This window comes from Mchenga conophoros, linkage group LG4, assembly GCF_057382185.1.
Source record: "Mchenga conophoros isolate Kocher_MC1m ecotype Shallow Benthic linkage group LG4, M_conophoros_male_GT1.1, whole genome shotgun sequence".
Taxonomy (NCBI): domain Eukaryota; kingdom Metazoa; phylum Chordata; class Actinopteri; order Cichliformes; family Cichlidae; genus Mchenga; species Mchenga conophoros.
Window position 1 is genome coordinate 23817954 of NC_140529.1, and position 23802 is coordinate 23841755.

At 40.7% G+C, this 23802-nt stretch overlaps 1 protein-coding gene across 2 annotated transcripts in view; it reads left to right on the forward strand.

Annotated features, from left to right (window-relative positions):
* The window catches only part of prkcab (protein kinase C, alpha, b), a 130651-nt gene that overhangs the window by 43518 nt on the left and 63331 nt on the right, over positions 1 to 23802 (forward strand). For both annotated transcript variants that reach the window (XM_085271135.1, XM_085271136.1), the window contains exon 3: positions 6230 to 6312. In XM_085271135.1, the coding sequence (XP_085127261.1) occupies positions 6230 to 6312 (83 nt within the window). The remainder of the gene's footprint in view (positions 1 to 6229; positions 6313 to 23802) is intronic.

Consider the following 23802-nt stretch of genomic DNA (forward strand, 5'->3'; position numbering starts at 1 on the left):
TCAGTTTCTCACACACATGCCGGCCTCAGATACGTTGATGCGGCTGGATGTCTGTATCAGCGCGTGCCACTTACAGCGTCCACCAGGCAGGTGAAAGAGAAGTGCAGGGGAAATGTCTTTCCTCACATTTTCACCACGTCACAGTTCAGTACACGCTGTTCCAGCCCTGGCCAGAACCAACCCTAAAAATAACTAAGAGAGGACAAGAAACCTCTCTTTTCCTCTCCGCTCCTTTTCTCTGACATTTGTCTTGCATCAAATGACAGAAGATCTGCTGCAGAACGAGCACAGTCGAGATCAGGGTGGAGGGGACAAAAAGGAGCATTTTACACAGTCACGTGCCTGCTTGGGACGAAACCTGTCTTTGTGTTTATTTAAAAGATACTGCATTATGAGAGGCTGCGAGCAATTCCCAGACAGGGCTAGGTGAAGAAGCTGTCACCCAGCATCACCTCGATAACATTTCATAGCGAAAACGATGAGCTGTTGTTTGAGCAGCATTTCTAACTGGAAGCATCCATCTCTACAGTCACGGGAACCCCTGTGGATTTGTTTCCACCTTCTCTGCCTGTTCATCCATCGTGTCACACACTTCCTCCTTTTCCTCCTGCGGATCTCAGATCAAAGCTTCTTTTCTCTTTGTGTTCAGATGCACTCTGGGGGACGTGGATTGATTGAATGTGTCTGGAGGGTATTGAGTTGGTTCTGTGCTGCCCGTGTCCTGCGCGCTTTCTCTCCCATATCTCCACTGCAAGCTTTTCTTCTGGGCAGGAGCACATCATAATTCTATTAACGGTGGCTCGGTAGATTATCAATTTTCCCAGATTAGCCAGAGCTAAATACACACTTGAAAGGATCAGAGGAGAAGGGGTAAGGATGTAATGGTATGTGTGAAACCATGCCACCTATAGAGACAGGCACTGGGATGATGCATATAAACATGTGCTTTCCACCTTCTGCACACACGCACGCTTGCGAGAACGCTTTTATGTTGTGTAAGCTGCTTTATAATGCCAAAGCCCCTTATCTCTGTGCTTATGTAATTAGGCTGGTAAAACAAAGCCCATAGTAATTAATCATAATATCCCTGACGATACAGTATGTTACTGTCACCTCTGCTCCCGCTGCTTTACATCTCCCCGCGAGAATGAAACCATTTGGAGACAACTGCTCTTCTCACTACTGAGTTCGTCAGTCACATCCCTCTGAGTCACCAGAAAGATTAATTCTAGTGCGTTTTAGTTCTCCTCCAGCACTTTATAACAAAACTCCTTTAACACAGGAGAAATAGAGAAAATTATTTTCTGTTACTTCAGTTCATAAGATACTGTGCAAAAGTTTTGAGCTACCCATCATTTCTTTATATTTTCTTAGGGAAATGTGAAATGGGTCCAGTGATGTATAAACATAAATGGAAGAATATAAGGCAAAGAAATTCAAAACAAACAGTTTAACAATTCTAATGAGCTTGAAAGTCAGTATTTGGTCATCTCTTTAACAAAGCTTCAATAATGTTAACGTCTGGGCTCTGGGGAGGCCTGTCCATGACTAAAAGTGATCCATTATGTGCTTTTTCTAGCCATGTGTGCTTTTACTGCATTGGCAGGGTGTTCGGGATCATTTTCCTGCTGAGAAATAAAGCCAATCAGAAGCGTTTCAGATAGTATTACATGGTAGATCAGAATGTGCTTATATTTAATAATTCCATCAGTTTTGACAGAACCTTCACCATGTTTTACAGGTGGGTGTAAACTCTTTGTTTCACTCCACTCTGGATTTCATCACTCCAGAAAACCTGTTGCCACTGATTTTGAGACCAGTTCTTGTGTAATTTGGCACACTTCAGCTTTTTCCCTCTGTTTACCTTCCTTAACACTGGCTTTTTGACAGCTAACCATCCACTAAAACAATTTATGAGATATGCTAAGTTTATGCAATAGTGGTTTATTACTTGAGTTAGGTGTTTTTCCTTTTTGCTTTAGAGTTCTTGTTTTAGTTGGGTATTATGTGGCTTGACAAAAAAACCAAACCAAAACAGTTCTTTATAAAATGGTCAGATACAAGAACTGGAAGCAAAATGGGTGGAAAAAGCAGCTAATGTCTAAAGAAAAGCTTTAAAAGACCTTCTGAAAAGCTGGAGAACAATTTCTCAGGACCACTTAAAATTTATAATAAAGCCTGGCTCCTTGGAAGAAAATTCAATGAAGTAAGGGTTGACTCAAGACTTTTGCACAGCACTGTATAGATGGAAATTACTGAGTGCATGTAACTTCCCATAAGCTCCCAGAGAGCTTCAGTGTTTCAGCCGCGGCAGCATGCAGTGTTGGCTTCTACTTTTGTAAGACAGCTTTTAGATTTATGTGTGTATCATTCTGTGTGCATGCACATGAAAGTCAATGCCAAGGATTATAGTTGCAGAGAAGCACAGTCTCTGACTTGTGTAAGTGTGGTTAAGCTTTCCTGACACGTGCACACTCTCCTGGACTCAGGCGCACAAGGTCCAAAGCTAGATTTATCCCTTCCACTATATTCAGCTTAGGTGCCCTCCTTCACCTCTGAACTGGGATCAGTGTCAAGTCGGTCAGCTCAGCTTACCAGCAGACATTCAAACGGTCAGGGATCAGCACTAAACAGAGGCAGTAATGGGCATGTGGGTGTGTAGCCGAGGGTGTGAGGAGTGCTGATGGACGGGCAGAGAGAGAGAGAACTACAGACGTCATTACACGCGTGATTCACATATTGTTAGTAGGCTGCAGGGAGAAAAAGAAAAACCTGATGATTGCACTCAGAATTAATCCTGCTGAGTAAAACTCTGTGTTAGAGAAGATGAAAATACACGCAGCAGATTTTATGTGCTTTGTGCTTTTCCTTTGCATCTAAGCAAATGTTTTCTTAATTTGAATGACGGCTGAGTGGGCAGGATGTGGGATGGGAGGACTGAAAGTTTGACTTTTGGGCAAGTTGGAGGTGGATATGAAGTGGGTATGAATGCCCTGAGGTCAGCACCAAAACAATTACTAATATAATCAGCATGCACCGATAGGAGAAAAATGAAATAATAAAATGTTGAAACGCTCTTTCAAGAAGTCTAATGTGAATTCAACACTGGTGTTTTTCAGTTGCTTTGAAGAAAAAAGGGACCTTGATCTCACCTTTTAGAAGTTAAAAGTAAAAAAGATTTAAGGTGGTTGGGTTGGCAAATTTGCATTTAAATGATCATGCTATCTGTTGTGTGAGCCCTGCCACATCAAGGAAACATGTAGGCCATTTTTGGAAATGAATCTCCTCCAGCTAAACAGTCATCTAAAATTCAGAATAAGACGTGAAATAATATCTGACACATTGATACAGATCTAGCAAATTCATTTTTACATATTCTTAAAGACTCGATCAAAATAGCTACGTCTTTGGTGAACAGTAGATGGATCAACTCGGTTTTGGTCGCCCGACCAGAGATATCGCTAGCTCCGGGACGTCGGGCTAGCGATTTTGCGAGCCCTGAACTGAAGGCCCAGATACATCTTTTCCCTATTTCTTAAGAATATGATTTCAGACACCGTTCATCTGTAGTGTTTTTTTTTAGCCTTCTTCTTTTCTCTTCTTTTGTCTTCCAGTTACCTCAAATCTTTTAAGGACACACTGCACACCTTGCCGAGATATGCCAAATTTTTGACTAATAGCTCTTTGGGAATCACCAAAAACAAATTATGTGGCTTTCCAACAGGCTGCTAATAACACACTGACTAAAGCATCAATTTAAAACTGGTTCTTTGCTATGTTATCTGCTGTATGTAGACTTAACACTGGTTCATACCTTGACTTGTTTTTTTTATGATATAAACAAATGCAGGATGGCTAAAGACTAGCACTGTAACTTGGCAAGTGAGGGACACTGATAAACTGTATGGGTTCATCACACAGACACAGATACCTGTTACTACTGTAAGTACTTGTAACATACAAACAAAATGCAAAAATGTAAAAATGTAACTCCTAAAAACTATTGCATGTAGACCTCTAGAATGTTTAATAGAACACCTACGATTCTTAGGTCTTAACACGATGAATAAAGTTTAAAAGTCCAGTTCAGTGAATCGGCTTAGTGAGGTCATGTCAAGCTAATCACTAGTGACTAAATTCTCCAATCACAAACATCTGTCATGCCCATTGAAATGTATGGCTTTACCTCTCAGAATTATTGAAATGAGTATGTTGCATAAGCATTCATTTTTGCTGTAAAATTGGCTTTTCAGTATAGGAGTCTATGGGGATTGAGTTGCTTTTGGAGTCGGTCTTGAGTGTACATTTGAGGAAGTGCAGTTTTTGGTGCCTCCCCATTGGCCTAAAGTTGTTTCTTTGGCAATTCTAAGGATTTAGTATGTATTTAGCATGCTAGCATTGGATACTGTCATTAATAGACATATTTAGCAGCATATCATACTTATGTGATTATTATGTTTTTATTTAGTGGTGTACAGAATTCCAAGTACATTATAGTAATAAGATGACAGCGTGGTGATAGCATGTATCCTGAAGAAGCTGAACTACCTCTGCAACCTAAAAGGGCTGATGGTAGCGTCTAATGCTAGCAGGAGTGACTAGGCTACTAGCAAAAGGCAAAGCTATAGAAAAATCAGTCAGGACTAACAGAAAGAGAGCAATGGTCTGTGAAAACCACCTATTAAACCTTTACTTTTTGGAGGTTCTCCACTCTGCCTAATGTAACTTTTAATTTATACGAAAGAAGGTGAAACTGATTCACAAAGGTTTCTGCTTCCTAACTGGACATAATGATATCCCTGAAGTTTAACTGACTTTGTGTTTATTGTGTGATAATCAAGTGCACCCTTAATATAGTTTTGGAAATTCTTTTTCACAACAGTTTTTAACCCAGTTAACTACATCAGTGAATCCCATCTCAGTCATAGCATTTTATGTGTGCGATGACAGACCAAAGATTCATATAGCAATATTGCAAGCATGGATGGACCTGATTTCATAAATCCCCACTGTTTGCATTTACACCTGTACTGAGTGCCTGGTTTGGCTGTTGTGTACTGTACATTATGAAAATGACAAATGGCACAGATGACAGCTTCAGAGCAGGGATAAATCACTGTGGGCTACTATTTTTGCTGAGCTTTGTGTGCCATCCCCTCCCTCTCTGCTTCATTTTGTGTTTATTACTCAAAGAGATGAATTCATACTGTATATTGCCACCAGCTCGGCACTAACCACAGGCAAGAACACAAAAAGAAATCGCAGTTGATTATTAGTTTAGGATTAGGGCTACGCTAAAGCGTTATGTTGAAGACGCTCACAGTTATGCTAATGATCTCTAAATAAGTATCTAACTATCTATTTGAAAAGTATCTAATTAGCCCAGCAGAATGATACAACTGCCTTTCAGTCAAAACCCCTGCTGTTTCTTGGACGGCAGCAAACTAATTTCTCTTGTTTAACCAATGCTTGTCAGATTGTCTGGCAACTGTGTGGCTTTGCTGGCAGAATTACAGACAAAACCACACATATATGATAGTGGGAGAGCGCAGTAGTGCACATGAGCAAGCAGGCAGCTTGACAATGAGCGAAGCAGACAGATTGTGTGAGAATGGATAAAGAAGAAAGAATGAAGAATTTCAAACAATGCAAGAGAAAAATACTGTTGGGTACAGAGAGTGAGAGACGGAGAGGGAGTCAGCTCGCGCGCCAGCTGTCACAGATGTCCACATTTTTGCTCCCCCCCCCCCTCCAGATCAGCGGCAGAGTCCAAATGTAAATACCACTATCGCTGACTTGATAGCAGCGTCAGATGTCATGTCAGCCGTGTCACGCTGAGTGACACTTTGGTATAGGCGGATCCCATTTCAGTGGGAGACAATGATACAATTGGTATCAACCCCAACAGCTTGTAAAGAGCCGAGAGCTGCAGAAACATTTTTTGAGTGGGTGTGAGTGTGGGTGTACACATGCATTTCAGTCTGTTTGTCTGCTTGCATTTGTTTGTGACAATGGACAAGTACATTCCTCTTTGTGTCTCCTTCTATCTCGTAACTGTTTGTCTGAAACTTGGATTGACGGTACTTTTTTGTGAATGCAAATGTTTTTTTTTAAAGAAGCAGATTTTATGGTTGAATGGCCTTCATAAACTTGTAAGACAAAACAGCTCACAATATTGTGCCATAAGTTGTTCCTGTAAAACTCTCTGCTCTTTCTTCTTTTCTCTCAGTTTGCTGTTTCGTGGTCCACAAACGGTGCCATGAGTTTGTCACCTTCTCGTGTCCCGGAGCCGACAAGGGTCCCGATACAGATGTAAGTGAATGCTTTGCATGACTCCAGGTTTTTCTGTGCATACACCTGAGTGCATCTATCTGCACTCCCAGTCAAATAATATATATAGCATATGTAGTAAGTTCTATGACGTGTCACAGCTCAGTGTGATTCTGTGTGTAAACACTGAAGTAGGAATTAATTACAGGATTTATCCACTATATTTAGAGTCTCCACAGAAAGTGTAATGAAGAGAGTCCACAAGAGTAAAGCATGAAAATACATGATGAGTAACTTAGCCCAGCATAAAATAACATTTCCTTCTATAATGATGTGTTCACAAAACATCTGCTGAAATAGCGATGGGTGATATAACCTTTACCGCACTATTTTTGTTAGTTATATAATCCCACAGAAAAACTACAAAAAATGAACAAATTAAAAGCAATATTAAATCTAACCCTGATTCAATCGTTTCTCACTCCATTTACAACCAAAGCGAACATCAATAAGGAAAAAATGCTGTAGGCCTAATGTAGGTAAATTAGTATATACAATGTGGTTCTGTCTCAGAGTTGTTTAAATGATCAACATTTACCTGTCTGTAGCGTAGCTGTTAGGATGTATTTAATGTAGGATTTGATAGATTTATTGGATGTGATGATGAAGCTGTCAGATATAAAAAGATAATAAAACCTCTCTCATGTGTTTTAAAATCTTTAAAGACTGCATTCACTTTTAGACATTATGTCAAAAATATCGTACTAGTACATGCCAATGTGACAAAATTGTCAAGTTTGTGCCTGTGCATGCTTTTGGCTGATAAACTTGACCATATTGAGAAAAGTATCAAAAACAGAGGTGGTGGATGTTGCTAGTTTGCTGGAAATGGGTCATTTTAGCTTGTTGCTAGGTAGTTGCTAGGGACACATATAATTGAACTTTTATGGATATAAATGAGATTTTTTTGTCTTGAAATAAAGATATTATAGATGCATAAAGGCCAAACCCAGGTCATTTTGGCCTATTACTCGGTGGTTGCCAGGCAACGTTGTGACATCCTAATATGGCAGGCATAATTTGTCACGGTCTGGCTGGGGCAGGCCGTATGTGTTGCAGAGGAGGACTCAAGCGCAGACCGAAACGTGGTGTGGATTAACAAAACAAGCCGTTTAATGAGACTAGTAATGAGGGTACAAAATAATAGGGCATCGTTGAAAACTAAACAATAACCTAAACTGGGTGAACTAATAACAAAACATGAAAAACCTTAACCATAGTGAACTGACATGGGTACCTGGAGATGAGACATGGATGAGCAGACGACCTGACAATGGCATGCAGAAAACAAAGGGCTTAAATACATACATGAGGTGATCTGGGGAGGTGGAGACACATGGGGGAAACAGCTGACAGACATAAACCTAATGACAGGACCAGGAGAGGAAAGCTAAATACAATAAACAAAGAACACATGACATTGTCAGAATAAAACAGGAAATACTAAAACATGACAACACAACTTAACAGACCTAATATGTGATGAATAAATACAAAACCCCAAAACATAGAAAACCCAGGAACAATAACTGCCTAAACTAAAGGCAGATAGGAAATAACACAAACTAAATCACATAACAAAATGAGACAAATACAAACATGAACTCAGAGCGCTGGGTCAGAGACCCAGCCTGTGACATAATTCAGCTTTTGTGGATATAAATTAGATGGTACTGTATGAAACAAAAATCATCCGATGTTTTTGCAAGATGTTATATGTACGTAAATGCTAAAAGCAGCTCATTTTATGCCGTTGCTAGGCAACATGATGTGTCGCAATGTAGATAAGAACCTTCAGGTGCCTGAGATGTACCTGCCAAATTTGGATGCTCAGCTCCTGACGGTTTGGGAGGAGTTCACGGACGAACAGACAGACAGAGAGATTTCTTGTATTGTAAGATCACTGTATTGATTATACAATAGTGACTATATTGAGTCATTCATCTATTTGTAGTATAAAACATGTGAGGCACTTTTTGTTTGTTTTTTGTATCTACACATCAGGTGTGATAACATTATCCCTCATTGGTCATCTTTTATGGTAAATGGCCTGTGTTTATATTCTTTTATTCCTCAAACTGCATGTGACGCTGTCTGGTTCAGGGTGGTGTTGGAACAAAGGTCCCTCGGGGTACAGCATCCTTGTCAGGGGCGCACGTGCGACCCTGCTGTAACAGTTGAACCTCAGCCTCCCCTTTCCGCCGGCCATGATGCGATCTGTCCTTGGTCAAGCACGGCCACACCGCCCGCTGCAAGAAAAACACTGTAAACTCCCCATCCTGTCAAACCAGCTCTTCATCTCCAGCTCTTCATCTTCTTTAAGTGGGCAAACATAATACTCCAATTGGGCTCTGGTGTTCTCACATTTCAGCTTCACCAGACTGAAAGAACTGCTAATGAATGCTCCCTCGCAAAGCCGATTAGAAGACTAGGAGCACTCTCATGCTAATATTCTCTCACAAACTGTAATCAAAAGCTTTGTTTTTAATGACTGCATTGTCTCAAATGCTTGATTAACTCCTGCGACAATACTCTGTGATCAGCACCTCCTCTCGAAAATTTCCGTGTTTTCTTCATTAAATAACATCAAACGCCATTAAAGTGGTTTAAGAAAACATAAACCCAGTACAGTTTGGTGAAAGCGGTTACATCCCAGGCAATCAAGAGAGAAAGAGCACATCTTTAATGCCTGGTGTTCAACTTTTTATTAATGCGGTTACTCTCTGTTGGCTTCTCTTCATCTCGATTTAACTACTTTAACAGTCATTACTCATTTCTCCCACCTTCTGAGGCCCATTGCTCATTTTCTCTAGCACTCCTGGGCTGTTTCCTTGTTATTCATCCATGTATCTCCTCGACTCTGCTCTGTCTTCATGCCTAACTATTCCTCTCTATCTTTCTGTGCTTCTGTTATCTCTCCCTCCCTTTCTCTCGCTCTTGCTAACATGTACACCTACATTGCTAGCTTGAAGTGCTCATTGTGAGTTTTGCCATGTTGTTAGCGCCCATTATCCACCGGCTAGCTTTGGCAAACGGTGAATAGGGTATGAACCTCTTTGAATTTCAGTGATGATACAGGACTTACTCACCGACAGAGCTTTAAAAACCTGCAGAGCACTTCATTTTATTTAATTCCATCAGTTTTTGACACTTTCCTAAATCAGAACAATTTCCACGCATAATAGTAATAAACTAAAGGACCAAGCGGCCAGTTGGTCGGTGGCTTCAGCAAGCGCAGGAAAAAAAAAATCTCACACCTTCTCCCTAATGAGTATATATGATTTTACCATCATGCACTAATGCATTAAGAAGTATCTGCGTTTAATAGTGACAATGACTCACTAGCACCTGTTAATCCCTCCCTCTCACCATCACTCCACACACTCCCCCATCTCTGCACCTCAGCTTCTGATTCAGCATGTGTGGTGTCAAGGCTCTCTGAGTCTGGCTTCAGGCTTGGAAACACACACACACACACACACACACACACACACACACACACACACACACACACACACACTCACTGTCACTTTCTCTCTTACTCACACACACACACACACACATACACCCTAAGTCCCTTTTGCACTGTGGGTTGAGAGTGACCCTTGCACCAGCCTCGGCGTGCGAATGGCGTCATCTGTCCAGCAGATGCTTTGATCCACTCGCAGATTGACATGGAGAAGACAGAGAGATGTTCAGATTAGCATGTGAGTGAAAGGCGCCCTCTCTCTCTTTCCTCTTTCTGTTTCTCATTCAGCACACTGAGGCGTAGGCGGTAAATAGTTCTGTATTATCAGTCAAGGATCACTCTGAAACCTGTGAATGAAGGTGACTCATTCACGGAGAAACAATATGGATTTCACAACCAGATTACATTTTCACAATGGGCCCAGATCTTTGACCAGATCAAGTCTTTTTTGTGATTTCACTTGATTTCATTGACAGATGTGGTTGCTGTGTCTGAGGAGATTATTCTGTTTCTCTCCAACCAGCCTTCTGATATTTATTTTAAGAGTCAGCTCTGCCATCTTTTTTTTTCTCAAGCTGTGCTTCACTTTAACTGTGCACAATCAAAGCCTTTTTAATCTTAGTATATATGACATATCCATCTTATCATCACCCCGTCAGTGCAACCATCATCTTTTTCTCTTGGTGAGTTGTATTATCCTTCCCAGAGACTCAGTGGCAGCATGTAACATTATATTTTTCACAACTGATTGGTTACATAACTTTACCTCTTTTTTAAAAAAAACATTGAAGCTGTAAAATATAAAAATTTTTGAAGTTTGTTTTGCTGACTAACAATTAGAAGCCTTTTTTTTCTGAAAATCTCCCACACTTATTCCGTTATCTAAAATGCTGGTTTTGTTCCAGTTGACTGTTTGTTTCATCTGTAATAAGGTCCATCTCCCAGCTCTGTAAATAAACTTGAGGTAATGTCTGCACAAACAGCTGGATCAAAACTGCCCAAAACACTCTTCTCCCATGCCGTTTCCTAATCTTCTTGGAAAAATCTGACATCATTATCCCGACCAGCTGGATGTTGTCCAGCTTGATGAAATGCGATGATTTATTGACGGATCACGGACTGGACTTACTGCAGTGCTACAGCTGGTAACACCGTGAATGGTGAAAATTTTTGGTGGTGTAGTTGGCGGCTATATTCCAACTCAGTATCACATTAGGATGTGTAAGAGCCATTAATGTCTCTACTGTGATGTGGTTTTATTTTTTACTAGCTTTGATGTCATGTGAGAGTTAAATTTCTTTCTCTTTCCTGCCTCAAGCGAATGCTAAAGACAGATTTGCAGGAATGCAATGCGTTTGTGTCTGTTTGCGTCGGTTTTTACCTGCAGACAGCTTCGTAGTGTGTTGTCTACATGTTGTAGTGGTTTATTGTCACCAGGGGGCAGTGTCACAAACAACAAGTCTCTTGCTTCTGCAGCTGCTGGTCATTTTTTAAAAGTTTCTTTTTCACATTTCTCCCATTTTTTTAACTCCACTGTCATCCTTTTAATTCTCTAGACCACTTTTCAACCAATCAGCATTCCTCCTATGCACGATGTCATTTACTTTGAGCTACGTGCTGTTGGTTTTTATGGGAGGACTGCAAACAGGCACGTGTATGGCAGCATTTGCAAATAAAGACCCTGCCATGCTTGAAGCTTGCAGACTCTGGCTGTGATGCGAATGTGCATGGACTGGTAAACTGGTTGTGACACTGGATGAATCTTAGCCAGCCACCAGAACTACAGAAGGCTGACTGGGGAGAACATTAAACAGTGGGGTAAAGCAAATTAATTCATTAATCTCATTCATCTCCACCAGTTCTGTATAGTGTACGTGCACAGCTTTTTGGCCTAAAGTATGTTGCCACTGTGATGCATTCATGAGACTTTTACAATTCCCACACTCAGAAAGTATCTATGTAAACCAGTAAGGCCAACTTGTACCCTCTGCTCCCCATGACAGCAGCCATCAGTGCTCGGGCTTGTTGACATTCTGACTCTGCTGAAATCTACACTGTAAGGGAGAGCTATTAGCAACTGGCTCTGGTGAAAATGAGGATGGTGTCGAAGAAAGCTGAGAGAGAGAAAAATAATTGTAAGTATGAATTTGCTAGTGAGATCACCACAAGCTCGGTAGTTCTCAAGAAAGAAAAGTGCTTTGTGGATGAGCTAAAACAAGACATTGAGAGGGCTGTGTGTCAGTCAGAATACTTATGTGTGTGCGGGAGACTTGAGCTAATTAATCAACCTGCACACATGACTGTGTGGCACTGAAAGTACACTTGACTTTCTCTGCCTTGGTGTGTGTGAGTGTCTGCTTATTATGCCACAAGAGGTGGATGTAATATCACAAGCACCTGTAGGCAATTCAGCACAAGAAGCGTGTAGTAAATACTAACTGAGGAGTTCATCGTTTTCAGTTTTTGTTGAGACTCTGCAAGTGAAGCATCCATTACTTTAAGTTCATTTAATGTGTTGAAAAGAAAGAAGAGGGATGAGGTGAAATTTAAACTGGAATCATAACTGTGAGTTTCTAATCTGTTTCATTTGATTCTTTTTAAGAGTTCAGTTTTCCCCTCGATCCATTATTCATCTGGTCATGTTTCGGCTGTGTGGCAGGTGGAGGATGGAACCGTATGCAGGACTCCAGAGGGAGAACGTAAACTCAAAAAGGCCACTTTTATTGCTATACTCTTAAATACAATAACACAAGAAACTCGAAACCTCAGAGAGAGTACAGCGGTGACACGGACCACACAAGGTGAGAGGGAACACAGCACAGTAAACATGACCAAGAAATGACCAACATTTCGTTCTGGCTTGGTTTTCATCGCATTAGGTGTGACCTTTTGGTCACAAAAATAACACCAACTGTCCTGGTGTTTGTGACACAGGTGCGTGTGTGTGAGGTTTAACCCTTTCTTGTTAACTGATTACAAAACAGCACATCTAAGTCAGTGTTTTTGGAGTTCTGCAAAAGCAATGTGCCAAGTAGCGTAACAGTTTTTGGTAGTGCAACGGGTAAATACGGGGGGTTCTATACATACACTTCAACACTGATGTTGACGACATGACTGTAAGTGCAAAATCACTCACTGCATGCTGAATCCCCCCAGAGATGCTTATGTTGTTAATGTTGCATATATTTGTGCTGGAAAAAAGCCCCAATGTGGCGGGCTTTTTTTTTTTTTTTTTTTAATTGGCTGGAGGAGACTACCTGTAGACTGTCATCTTCTTACTGCCTACCTGTATGGAGGAAAAGAGCCAGGGCATCACGACTTAGATGAAAAGAGTCGAGTTTCTGCATGTTTCTGCATCACTTTGACACATTGACAGTTGGTGAGCTGAAACATGGCAAATCCCCTGTTCCTTCCATCTCCTCCCAATGCTGTTGGCAGCTGTGACAGCTGACTGCTTGTTTTTTTTGGGGGGTTTTTTACCCTGAAAAGTTGCAGTCTCTGTCCTCATACAGTTAGTGTAGTAGCCCAGTTACTCTCGATATCTGTGTTCCCTTTATTCCCTTTTACTGTTACTTACTTAAATTTAAAATTGTCCTTTAATTCACTTTCAAACTCCTGATGTTTTCAGATTTCTTTCTAGCTGCTATACATCACATACATGCCAAAGTGCTTTGCTATAGCATTAGGCTCGTCTGCCGTAGAATACAGTAGCCTACATTTTAGCAGTGTGTCGCCCCATTAGTCTCCCAGCTTCGAGCCATTACCTTCCCATCAACTCAGCTTTGATCTGCAGCAACAGCTGTGTAAGCTAGCCTAACACGCTCGCAACAGAACGTGGCTTACACAATATCAAATCCCTCTACATGTTAATGCTGAAATGCACAGAGAGCAGATTACAGCTTAGAGAGCCGAGCCTCACTCGGTGCGTCAACACGTGCTGCAGAGTTCAGCCCAAGAGCGGGAAAAAGATGATGAATTAACTTGACATATACTCTGTGCAGTATGTAAGAGAGGAAGGTCAAAAAATGAATCTCTGCTGTGTGTCATTAACTCAGCGGAACAGATCGCCTCTTATATTACTGACATCGTGATTATGCAAGGCCATGACACTGAGGGACACGAGGCTGCTCTCAGTCAAAAATCACAATCTGCGTGTTGAGTAGTAAGCAACCTTACTTTAGGCTGAACAGATGTCCCGCACTGAGACAGCCTCTGGTAATTCGACACAGATTGCTCTCAAAGAGAAACCATGTGGAAAAACATTTTTCTACTTTCTGTTTTATTATTATGATTAAACCAGATTTGTTGATTTGTTTTTGGGTTTTCAGCAGTTTTATTGTTCTGTGTCAAACGATACAAATTAAATTTATGCTATTAAGAATGTTAGGTATGTTATTATTGATGAACATATTAGCACATGCATACAAATTTAGAAGATTTTAGTCAAAAATATTCCTTTTATTTGTAGAGACCCTCATGGGAATAAGCATGGGAATAACAAATATGTTCAACAGGTGTGTCGATGTGGTCATCAGTGTTATAACTTTGTCTTTTACAGCAATCTATTAAATCGTGCATAACAGAGTTTGTACAATTCAAAAAAGCTTGAAAGTCAATATTGGGTATGATCACCGTTGTTCTTCATCACAGCCTGAACTTGCTAAAGCTGCTTTCATGTCAATTCAGGTAGTCTTTAGGAACAGTTGTGTTTATAGTGTGTTTGGGATGTCGTGCTAAAAAAATGAAGCTGTTCCTTTCCAGATGGTATCGCATGATGTGTCAAAATCTCACTGGGCTTTTCTGCATTCATAAGCCCATTAATTTTGAGAAGGCCTCAACACCACTGGTTTAAATGCAGCCCCCAAATCCTCCACCATGTTTTACAGATGGCTGTAAACGCTTACTGTTGTACCTCTCTGACTTCATCCATCCATGTTGAACCAAAAAATTTCTTGGCTTTTGTTTGTTTGTTTGTTTTGGGCATTTTTCATATTGCTTAAAAATGTGTCTAAAGATGACATTTAAAATTTGTTACTTGCTAATCTCTCTGTGTGTAGACACAGCACTAGAGTTTGGTCCTTTTTTTATGCTTGAATTATTCATAGGCCAGTGTTAAGTCACCTAATGAATAAAAGGACATGCCATGACAATGGTTAGACATAAAAACTGGACTGAAAATCAGTGAAAAAGCAGCCAAAGTCCAACAAAAACTTAGAAAGACCTTCAGGAAGGCTTTAGAACTATTCTGCAGACCACTTAAAAAAAATATAATAACATCTGGCTCTTTCAAAGAAAAAAAAAAGAGAGAGAGAGAGAGATGGCTCAAGACTTATGCACAGGCCTGAATGCTATGTTAATGACATGGTGTGCATGAAACCACGTAGTTTAACTATCAGAATCAAAAAGCTCAATAATCTCAGATGTCTGAACAGCTGGAAAATTTGAGCAATTACATTAGCCGCTGATTTAATTAGAGATATCAAATTGCAATCTGGAGTTATCAGTATCATGCCTGCTTTCATAAGCCCACATGGTAGTTAATGCATTTATTTAGAGCTTGGTGAGGACACCTGAGGTTATCCACATGCTGTCCTTAGGCAGGATTCAGTTTTATACAGAATAGGAGTGTTATGGTACTTCCAAGACCTTCATCTGTATACAGAAAGTGCATGATGGGCATGATAACAGCGTCACTAAGATGCTATTTATGGCTTTTAAACAGCCAGCCTTGCTCACCTAATTGCACAGGAAATGTGTAAATCTCATCTGCAGTAAATGCATTTTATTGATATCCCTGCCATGTTTACACTGTGCTTGAGTGTGAGTGCATAGACACACTTGGCTTTAGAAGTTTTTTTGTTTTTTGTGCTGTTGATATGGTGTGTGAAATAATACATCACACATTGCCTAAATGCAGCGTATGTAAATGTTGGAGTGTGCCAAGCACGGTTTTTACGTGACTCTCCCCAGCCTGTTCTGGATAGAGAGGGAAAGCACTCACACAGTGAAGCACACAGTCTGCTTCTCCTCGCCTCCGGTCTCTTTGCCCTTATTATCATCCAGCTCGTGTGCACTAAAAAATGGCCAGCTTACCCAAACACCCTCAGTGGGGCGTCTGTACTGTAGCGCAGCCACCGGCTGACTCCTGCGATTGCCTGCTTCTGTTATAGCAGTGTTGTCCCTGCACAGCAGTAAGTATAGGGAAATTTAGAAGACCTGAGCTAGTAAGCCAATAAGTCAGCACCTCTTACACACTGCATCTTAGTTTCAATGGCAAAAAACTTTCAAAAAGTATGATGGCACAAAAAAGAGGGAAATGAATTTGTATAAATTAGACAGAAATAGTTAAAATGTTTTACTATTATTCTACTACTACTACTCTTTCAATGGTTGTTTATGATATTCCCTATTTTGATATTACATAGTAAATGGTAAATGGCCTGTATTTGTATAGCGCTTTACTTAGTCCCTATGGACCCCAAAGCGCTTTACACATTCAGTCATCCACCCATGCACACACACATTCACACACTGGTGATGGCAAGCTACATTGCACCTGGGGCGCACTGACAGAGGCGAGGCTGCCGGACACTGGCGCCACCGGGCCCTCTGGCCACCACCATAGGCAATGGGTGAAGTGTCTTGCCCAAGGACACAACGACCGGCAACCTTCAGATTACAAGACAAAACCGCCAACTCCTGAGCCACGACTGCCCCACAATAATGAAATGCTTTTGTGTTATTAATTATAGTAGTATGGGGGGGGGGTTGGTTTTGTTTTGTTTTTTGTTTAATTGCCAGCTGAGTAAAACAATTGTGATTTCAAAACAATTCTGAGGCCATTTTACTTGTTACCAGTAAAAACAATATGGTAATAACGTAATATCTTTAAAAATAGTTAAACTACTCTTTTTAAAAACATTTTTAAAGTAAAATTCAGCAGATCAAGCCCAAATGGTAAAAGTGAAAAAATCTTCCTAACAATCTTAGGAAGAGAGATTTTTTTTCTTCATAAGTAAAGTTTATTTTTTGTTAGTTGTAGTCCATAGCTAGTTATGTGTACACGTCATCAACTTGTGTTCTCTTCAGTTTTTTATGCTGTCTTTGCAGTTGCAGTTACACCCTTAACCCCTGATTTTCTTGATTTGCTAATAAGCAAGGTTGTGACAAATTGGGGGCTCATCCGGGATCTGGTTGCACAACCTGGCTCGTAACACCCCTACAAAAAAGGTGGACACACTGTTCAGCAGTTTAACAAAGCAATTTTTAAGGTGTGCAAATCAGTAAGATTGGGGTGTAGGACGTGCATGGGTGTAGAAGTGTTTATTGGTGTTGCAAGTGCAAAGAAACTAAAGAGAAACCAAGCTGTTACATGGCATGGTGACAAACAGGTAGTTAAGCGTGAGGCAGAAAGAAGCCAACCATACATTTATAGTCATTTATAGAATGCGGAGCTCAGGTGTTTATAGCTGGCACTACTTGCTGAGCCCTGCCATGCTTGCTAGAAATCTGGAACACATGCAGAGGATAAGGTTGAGACTAACAGTCAGGCGTCGTCACATGTTTTTGTTAAACTAACAGGTATCCAGTGGAGATAAGAAAAAGTGATGTGGCTCCAGAGCTGCTGGACCAGAACTATTATTGCCACTAAAAAAATCTCAGTTAATTTGTCTATTTTCTGTTATGTTTAGCTAGATAAAACAGCAAATGTGGCTCTAACAGCTGAATAAAGCAACACCAACTGTCTTCTTTCGAAAGACAACATATTTAATAATGTGATTATGCAACACCGCTGCGTTTGTGTTTTCACTTCTGCTGTATACTTGTTCATACTCCGGAGCATGTATGATAAGTGGCACTTCCTTCTACTTATTAACAGTTATTAGCTCATTAAAATCTGCTTACAGGCGGAAAATGACAGAAGCCTCCTTCCTAAATAAACCCCCAAGACCTGAAGAGGAAAGCAAGCACGGGAGGTGGAAATTAGTGCGAAGTAATTATGAAGATGGCAAAGATTTACTACAGAGTTTCAGAATAACAGCTGTGTTACTGCTAATAAAGTTCTAAAACTCTGAAAAATTATAGGCGTAACTAAAAGCTACATAATATCAGTGGACACAGAGATTAAATCCTCAGACTTGTTTCATCCCACACAGCTGGTACGTTATTTACAGGACGCTTGGTTTCAAATATTGTTTAGATTAAAGAGTCAATGAGCTAATGACGATACATTTCCCCTGAACAGTTCTTCCAGCTTTGTGTGACCAACGCATTTGTTATGGAGGGTAATTAAAGCGTGATCATCTTGAAGATTAACACAGATATTATATCAGCACAAATGGAAGGATTCATCTTCCTTATTAACATGCAATGCATGGCCCATATGTGCGGCTTCCTCTTGGAATTTTAATTAATGTGGCTAGGTCATGGATGAGAATTAATTTTCTCCTTTTAATAAGAGGAAATCGAAAGCGGAGAAACGTGTTTGCCCAGAGTGCAGCTGCTTTTGAAAAAAGAGAAATATTCACATCCAGATTAGTGGGTTGCCGTACCGGGGGCCTTGGGCTTTTAAAAGTAGCCTGAAAAGTTAGAGAGGTAGCTAATGTGAGATGCTCACAAGAAATGAAGGGTGGGAAAAAGGAACTATGGAAGTCGAGCAACGATGGGAAACATAGGCTAGAAAGGGAATGTCTACAGTGTTGTTGTTTCTCTAAACGAAAGGCGAAATGGAGCAAGGCGCCTGTAAGCTGGAGGGCTTTCTGCTTGTGGGAAGATGGAGGGGAAAGGAAGGGTGTAATGGGGGAGACAAAAGGAGGAGAATGTGGTTTATAATATGCTGTTTGTGTCAAAAGGACAATCCTTACCAGGCTGTGATGAGCAAGAGGAGGAGCAGTAATCAGGGCACAATGGAGATACAGGCAGACGGTAGTATAATTAGCGTGCCTGCAAATGGGCCTCATGGAGACCCCACATGGTCCATGACTGGCCTTAGCATTCCCTCATACATAAACATACTGGCAGTTACTGTAAAGACTGTATGATGTTATGTCAGTACAGTTTATGATGATATGTGACTTTAATTGGCATATTTCTGCTAGAAACATCTAATCAGCCACTCACATGGCAGCTGTCCAAGGTATGTGGACATGATCAAGGTTACCTCCTGAAGTTCAAACGTAGCTTCAGAATGTAGAAAGCAAAGGTGATTTCAGGTGACTTTGAACATGGCATGGTTGTTGGTGCCACACTTGCTGGTCTGAGTATTTCAGGAAGTGCTGATCTGCTGGGATTTTGATCTCAGAGGTCAGAGGAGAATGGCCAGACTGCTTCAAGCAGATACGAAGGCAACAATATCTCAAATAACCACTTGTTACAATCACAGTGTAGTGGCTTTCGTAGGGTCTTCCTTGAAGTAAGCAACTTGAAATAAAACTATAAAGAAAGCTCAAATCATTTCAGACACGTTCCTTGAACATCACAATGAGTTCAGTGTACTGAAATGGCCTTTGCAGTCACCATTTGTCAATCTAATAAAGCACCTCTGGGGTGTCATGGAACAAAAGATTCTCTTTATGGATGTACAGCTAACAAATCTGCAGCGACTGTGTGATCAATATGGACCAGAATCTCTGAGGATTGCTTCCAGCACCTTGTTGAATTTATGTCATGAAGATTTAAGGCAGTCCTTTTGATATATATATTTTCCATTTTCACAGTTATTACCACAAACATGGTAAAGCTGCCACATTTCATTAGATAATGTGGACTGTATCTATTTATATATAGACCATAACATTCAATCAATAAAAGACAGATGCATGTGTGGCCCCTCAGCTGCGGTCATGAGCGGGCGAGGAAACTGTGTAAAAGGTTACTGTTTTAAATCAGTAAATCATTACTGTCTGTACTGTTTATTAGTTGCCATGACCACTTGGTTGCATTGCTTTTAAATTATTTATGCAAGTTTTAGATTGTTTTTTTTTGTCTCAGTCAAGTACACACACAGTAACACACCCACACAGATACCTGCCCCAGTTATGTCAGTCTGAGCCAGTGCCTGTGGCTGCAATGTTACTGAAGAGACGAGTCGCTCAGAAAGGTAGACTGTCGAGGAGTTTAGCCTCCCCGACATGCTTGCATCTCTTGGGTTGAGACTCTGTGTCATTGTGCCCCTTTGTACTCTTCACACTAACCTGGTTTGATCTCTGTTAAGTTGGACTTTCTCTTCCTTGAGAGGTTGGTCCATTTTGGGGGGTTTTCAGATGCCACTTTTGTAGAGGACTTCAAAGTGGCTAATAGAAACTCTGACCTTTTTAAATGGGTTATTTATTTTCCATTATGCTGATTGCATCAGGGAACCTCCATTGCCCGAGTTCACCAACCTGGATAAAAACTTTTGAGGTGTGCAATCCAGCAGTCTCCTCAGATAACAGCAAAATCGTTCTTTTTCTTTTGCTCTAAGACACTTACTCAGTCTTTAATTATTCCAAACACACAAGCACTCATCAGTGGATGTAATTGCCGAATGAACGGGAGCTCATTTAGTGCAGACAGACTAAAGATTGTGCCAGATCCTGCTCCCCACTGAGGTGAAGGGTAGAAGATGAATAGTCATAAAGCCTGCAGTCTCAGCAGGTGAAAGACTTGGAGTGGCCTGTTGGGAAGTCTTCGAGACGAGGAAGCTAACTACTGAGCCTAACCTGATTTAATAACTTAATGACAGTGCATGAACACTTCACCGCTGAGCGTAATTTCATAAAGATCAAATTGAGTTTCGCCATTGATGATTAATGTGCACAACAACCTGGATTGCGGAGAGATTTAGTATTATCATATGTTCATTTCTTATTCAGATGTCGCTGTCATGGCTCTGTTGGCATCCAACAAATTCCACACTGATATCAAGACTCATTTTGTTGCCTGACATTAATAAACTAGAACATTGAGTCTGGATTCAGGTTCAGTTTTCTCATGATGAATGCATACGTGCTTACTTAACCATCAGACGTCTGTAATTCTGTAAAGATCTGAATCCCAACCTTCATGCATCTTTCTCGTCTCCCTTTCCTTTGACCTCATTCATCACGTTTTCTTCAGGTTCATCACTTCTTCCTGCAGCTCCTGCAATTTGCTTTTATTGCCGTTCAGTCATCATGAATGCGACCGCAAACACTGACCAGGGACATAAGACTTGCTTTGCTGTCATAAAGTCAACACTCACGCACACACAAACACTCGGTGCAGGTGTGTGCTGTCTTAATCTCGCTCTGCCTTCAGCGTCTCCTGCATGTGAAAAGCATTTGGTCAGCAGCAGCAAACATTTCTGCCTATCCAGCACAAGACAGGAAATATGAGAGGAACTTAAAAACTTGCTTTGATCTGTGCGTTTATATTAATAACTGGAGAAAATGGGGTGCACGTAAAGTGAAAGGTGTTACTCTTCATCATGAACCCACTGAGAAGTATTCACAGAGTTCCCCGGTGGAGCCTTTCAGCATCTTTCAGGACTGCATTATACCTGCTCTAATTCATTAATTTCATTCAATGAAGCTGCCATCACCCTGGTATTGCTCATATTGTTTATTTCTTAGTTATCGGGTGTCAGATGACCCAAAAGCTGTGGGTTTTTATTAGCTCACTGCCACAGTAAGATTTTAGTAGAGCATCTGGGTTACGCTTGGTCATAACTCATGAATGTTGCACTGCAGATTTGTTTTTTTATATCCTCCAAATGGCTCGATTTGCCTCGAGCAGTGATGACTCACAAATGACAAAATTAATTGCAAGTAAAAATCTATTAAGAGCGCTTCAGAGGAAACATTTTAGCCAATGGAAATGTGCAGAGGCAGCAGTGTCGCCTCACACCAAGGTCCTGGGTTTGACTCCACTGGCCGGCCTGTGCGGTGTTCGCATGTTCTCCCCGTGTCTGTGTGGGTTTTCTCCGGTACTCCTGCTTCCTCCCATAATCCAGAAAAATGCATATGAGTTCTCCAGTGATAGCTGGGATATTACAGAGTGACCCTAAATTGGTTTGGCCTGCTGTCTCAAACAAATAGTTAATTTCAGGATAATAACACAAAGCACTTCCATTCCTGACTCTTACTGTCTATCAGTGATCTTGAGTGAAGCCACTAAGGCAGCAACTTGTTGCCATCTCCTGTGCTTTTGAGTGTCCGTCTTCTTATTCAGCATGTAAGGATAAACTTGTCTATGATACCTAAGGTACAAAAAAACTAAATCGCTCATCAGTATTGAATCATAAACTAAACATATAACTCCATTAGCACTCCTGAATGGTTTCAGCCATTGCTGCTTTCACCACACTTGCCTCCTTTAGCTCTTTAAGCTACACAACAACTTGTCTAGTTAGCATGTCATTGCATAACACACCTTAGCGTAGCAGTCTCTCCTTAGCTATTAGGGTTCAGTGGTCTTTTTCCTTAATCTGATCATCCCATTATCCTGGTGCTCCATTACCAAAAGTCGATACCATTATTGGCTCTTGAGGGAGTCATAAATAAACAAAGAGAATATTGTATATCCTCCGATTTTATTGCATTATCCCAGTGAAATACAATTGAATATCCATTGATGTATATGAAAACAGCCAGATGAATGTTAATGCTATAAAGCGTAGGCAGCGTAATCAAACAACAACACTGATGCCCAGGAGACTCAACAATAAGCCATATTAGCTTCCCTGATGAGCCTATTTAACTTGGGAACATACTCCAATGTGCTGTCCTGCACTAATGTCACTTTGCAGGCTACAAAGCTAAATATATGGTTAGCAAGAATGCAAAAGTGCATGTACCTGCATGCTCTACAGATATTGTTGTGGAGCTTTGAAATCACTGTTAATAACACGCAGTCTACTGCTTATTTACTTTTCAAACTGCCTTTGTCAGTCAAGCACAGACTGTACATGTCAGCTTGTGACACTTCCCCCAAAACATAAGCAACTCTTATCCCACATCGAATGGCACATTAACAACACACTGATGTTGCTGTAACTAAAAAATGCAGTAACTAAATGTCATTCAAACTTGATTCTGCCTTAATGTATCCTAAAATAATGTCAGTGGGATATGGGAAACTTATTAGACTTAATATTGTTTATTCAGCTGCTGAGATAAATAAGATCAACAACAAACACTGAAATGCCCCCTTTATTGTTAATAAGAACTTGACTAAGTTGAAAGCATAAATATAGTATTATTTAGCACTTCAAGATAATGAAGTCAGGCAATTGAATTTATTAGATGAATAAATTCAAAGTTCTATGAATAATTTATACACCCACAGTATATGAGGTGTGTGTGTGTGTACTTGCATTCATTAGCGTATGAGCCTCTGCATCTACTCATACCTCCTTCTGCGTGTGTGTGTGTGTGTGTGTGTGTGTGTGTGTGTGTGTGTGTGTGTGTGTGTGTGTGTGTGTGTGTGTGTAATTGCAGACCGGCTGGTAAAAGGTGTGTGTTTGCAGGCAGACGGCAGCCAGGGAGCTGACCTATTCCGTAGAATGGAGGCGGAGGCAGCTCAGTGTTTAATGTCACCACCAGGGAGGGACCACAGGAGAGATGGGGAAGGGGGCGGCGGGGGGTGTTGTAGGTTTATTGCTGCATTTTAGTCCAAAAATACATGTTCTTTTCCCCCGTGGATGATGATCTTTAAAATCGGCTAAGAGGTGTCACGTACCAGCTTCGCTTTCATGAAAATGACTCACAACCTGTTGACTTGTTTACTGTAATAAGGCCTTCGCTTATTAATGCATCATTCACCTTGACGGACCCTTCACAGCATGCCCGCAATACATGCTGAGACATTTAAAATTATCTTAAAGCAAATATACTTGACTAAAACTTCCATGCGTTCAGCTATAAACAGAAATACTATTTTGGGCTCCAAAGCAGTTTGTTTACATTCACTATTTCCACTGCTTATGTCTAATTATTTAACCAAACCAGTGCATGATGTCTCTAACAGGTCTTTCTAACCATTTG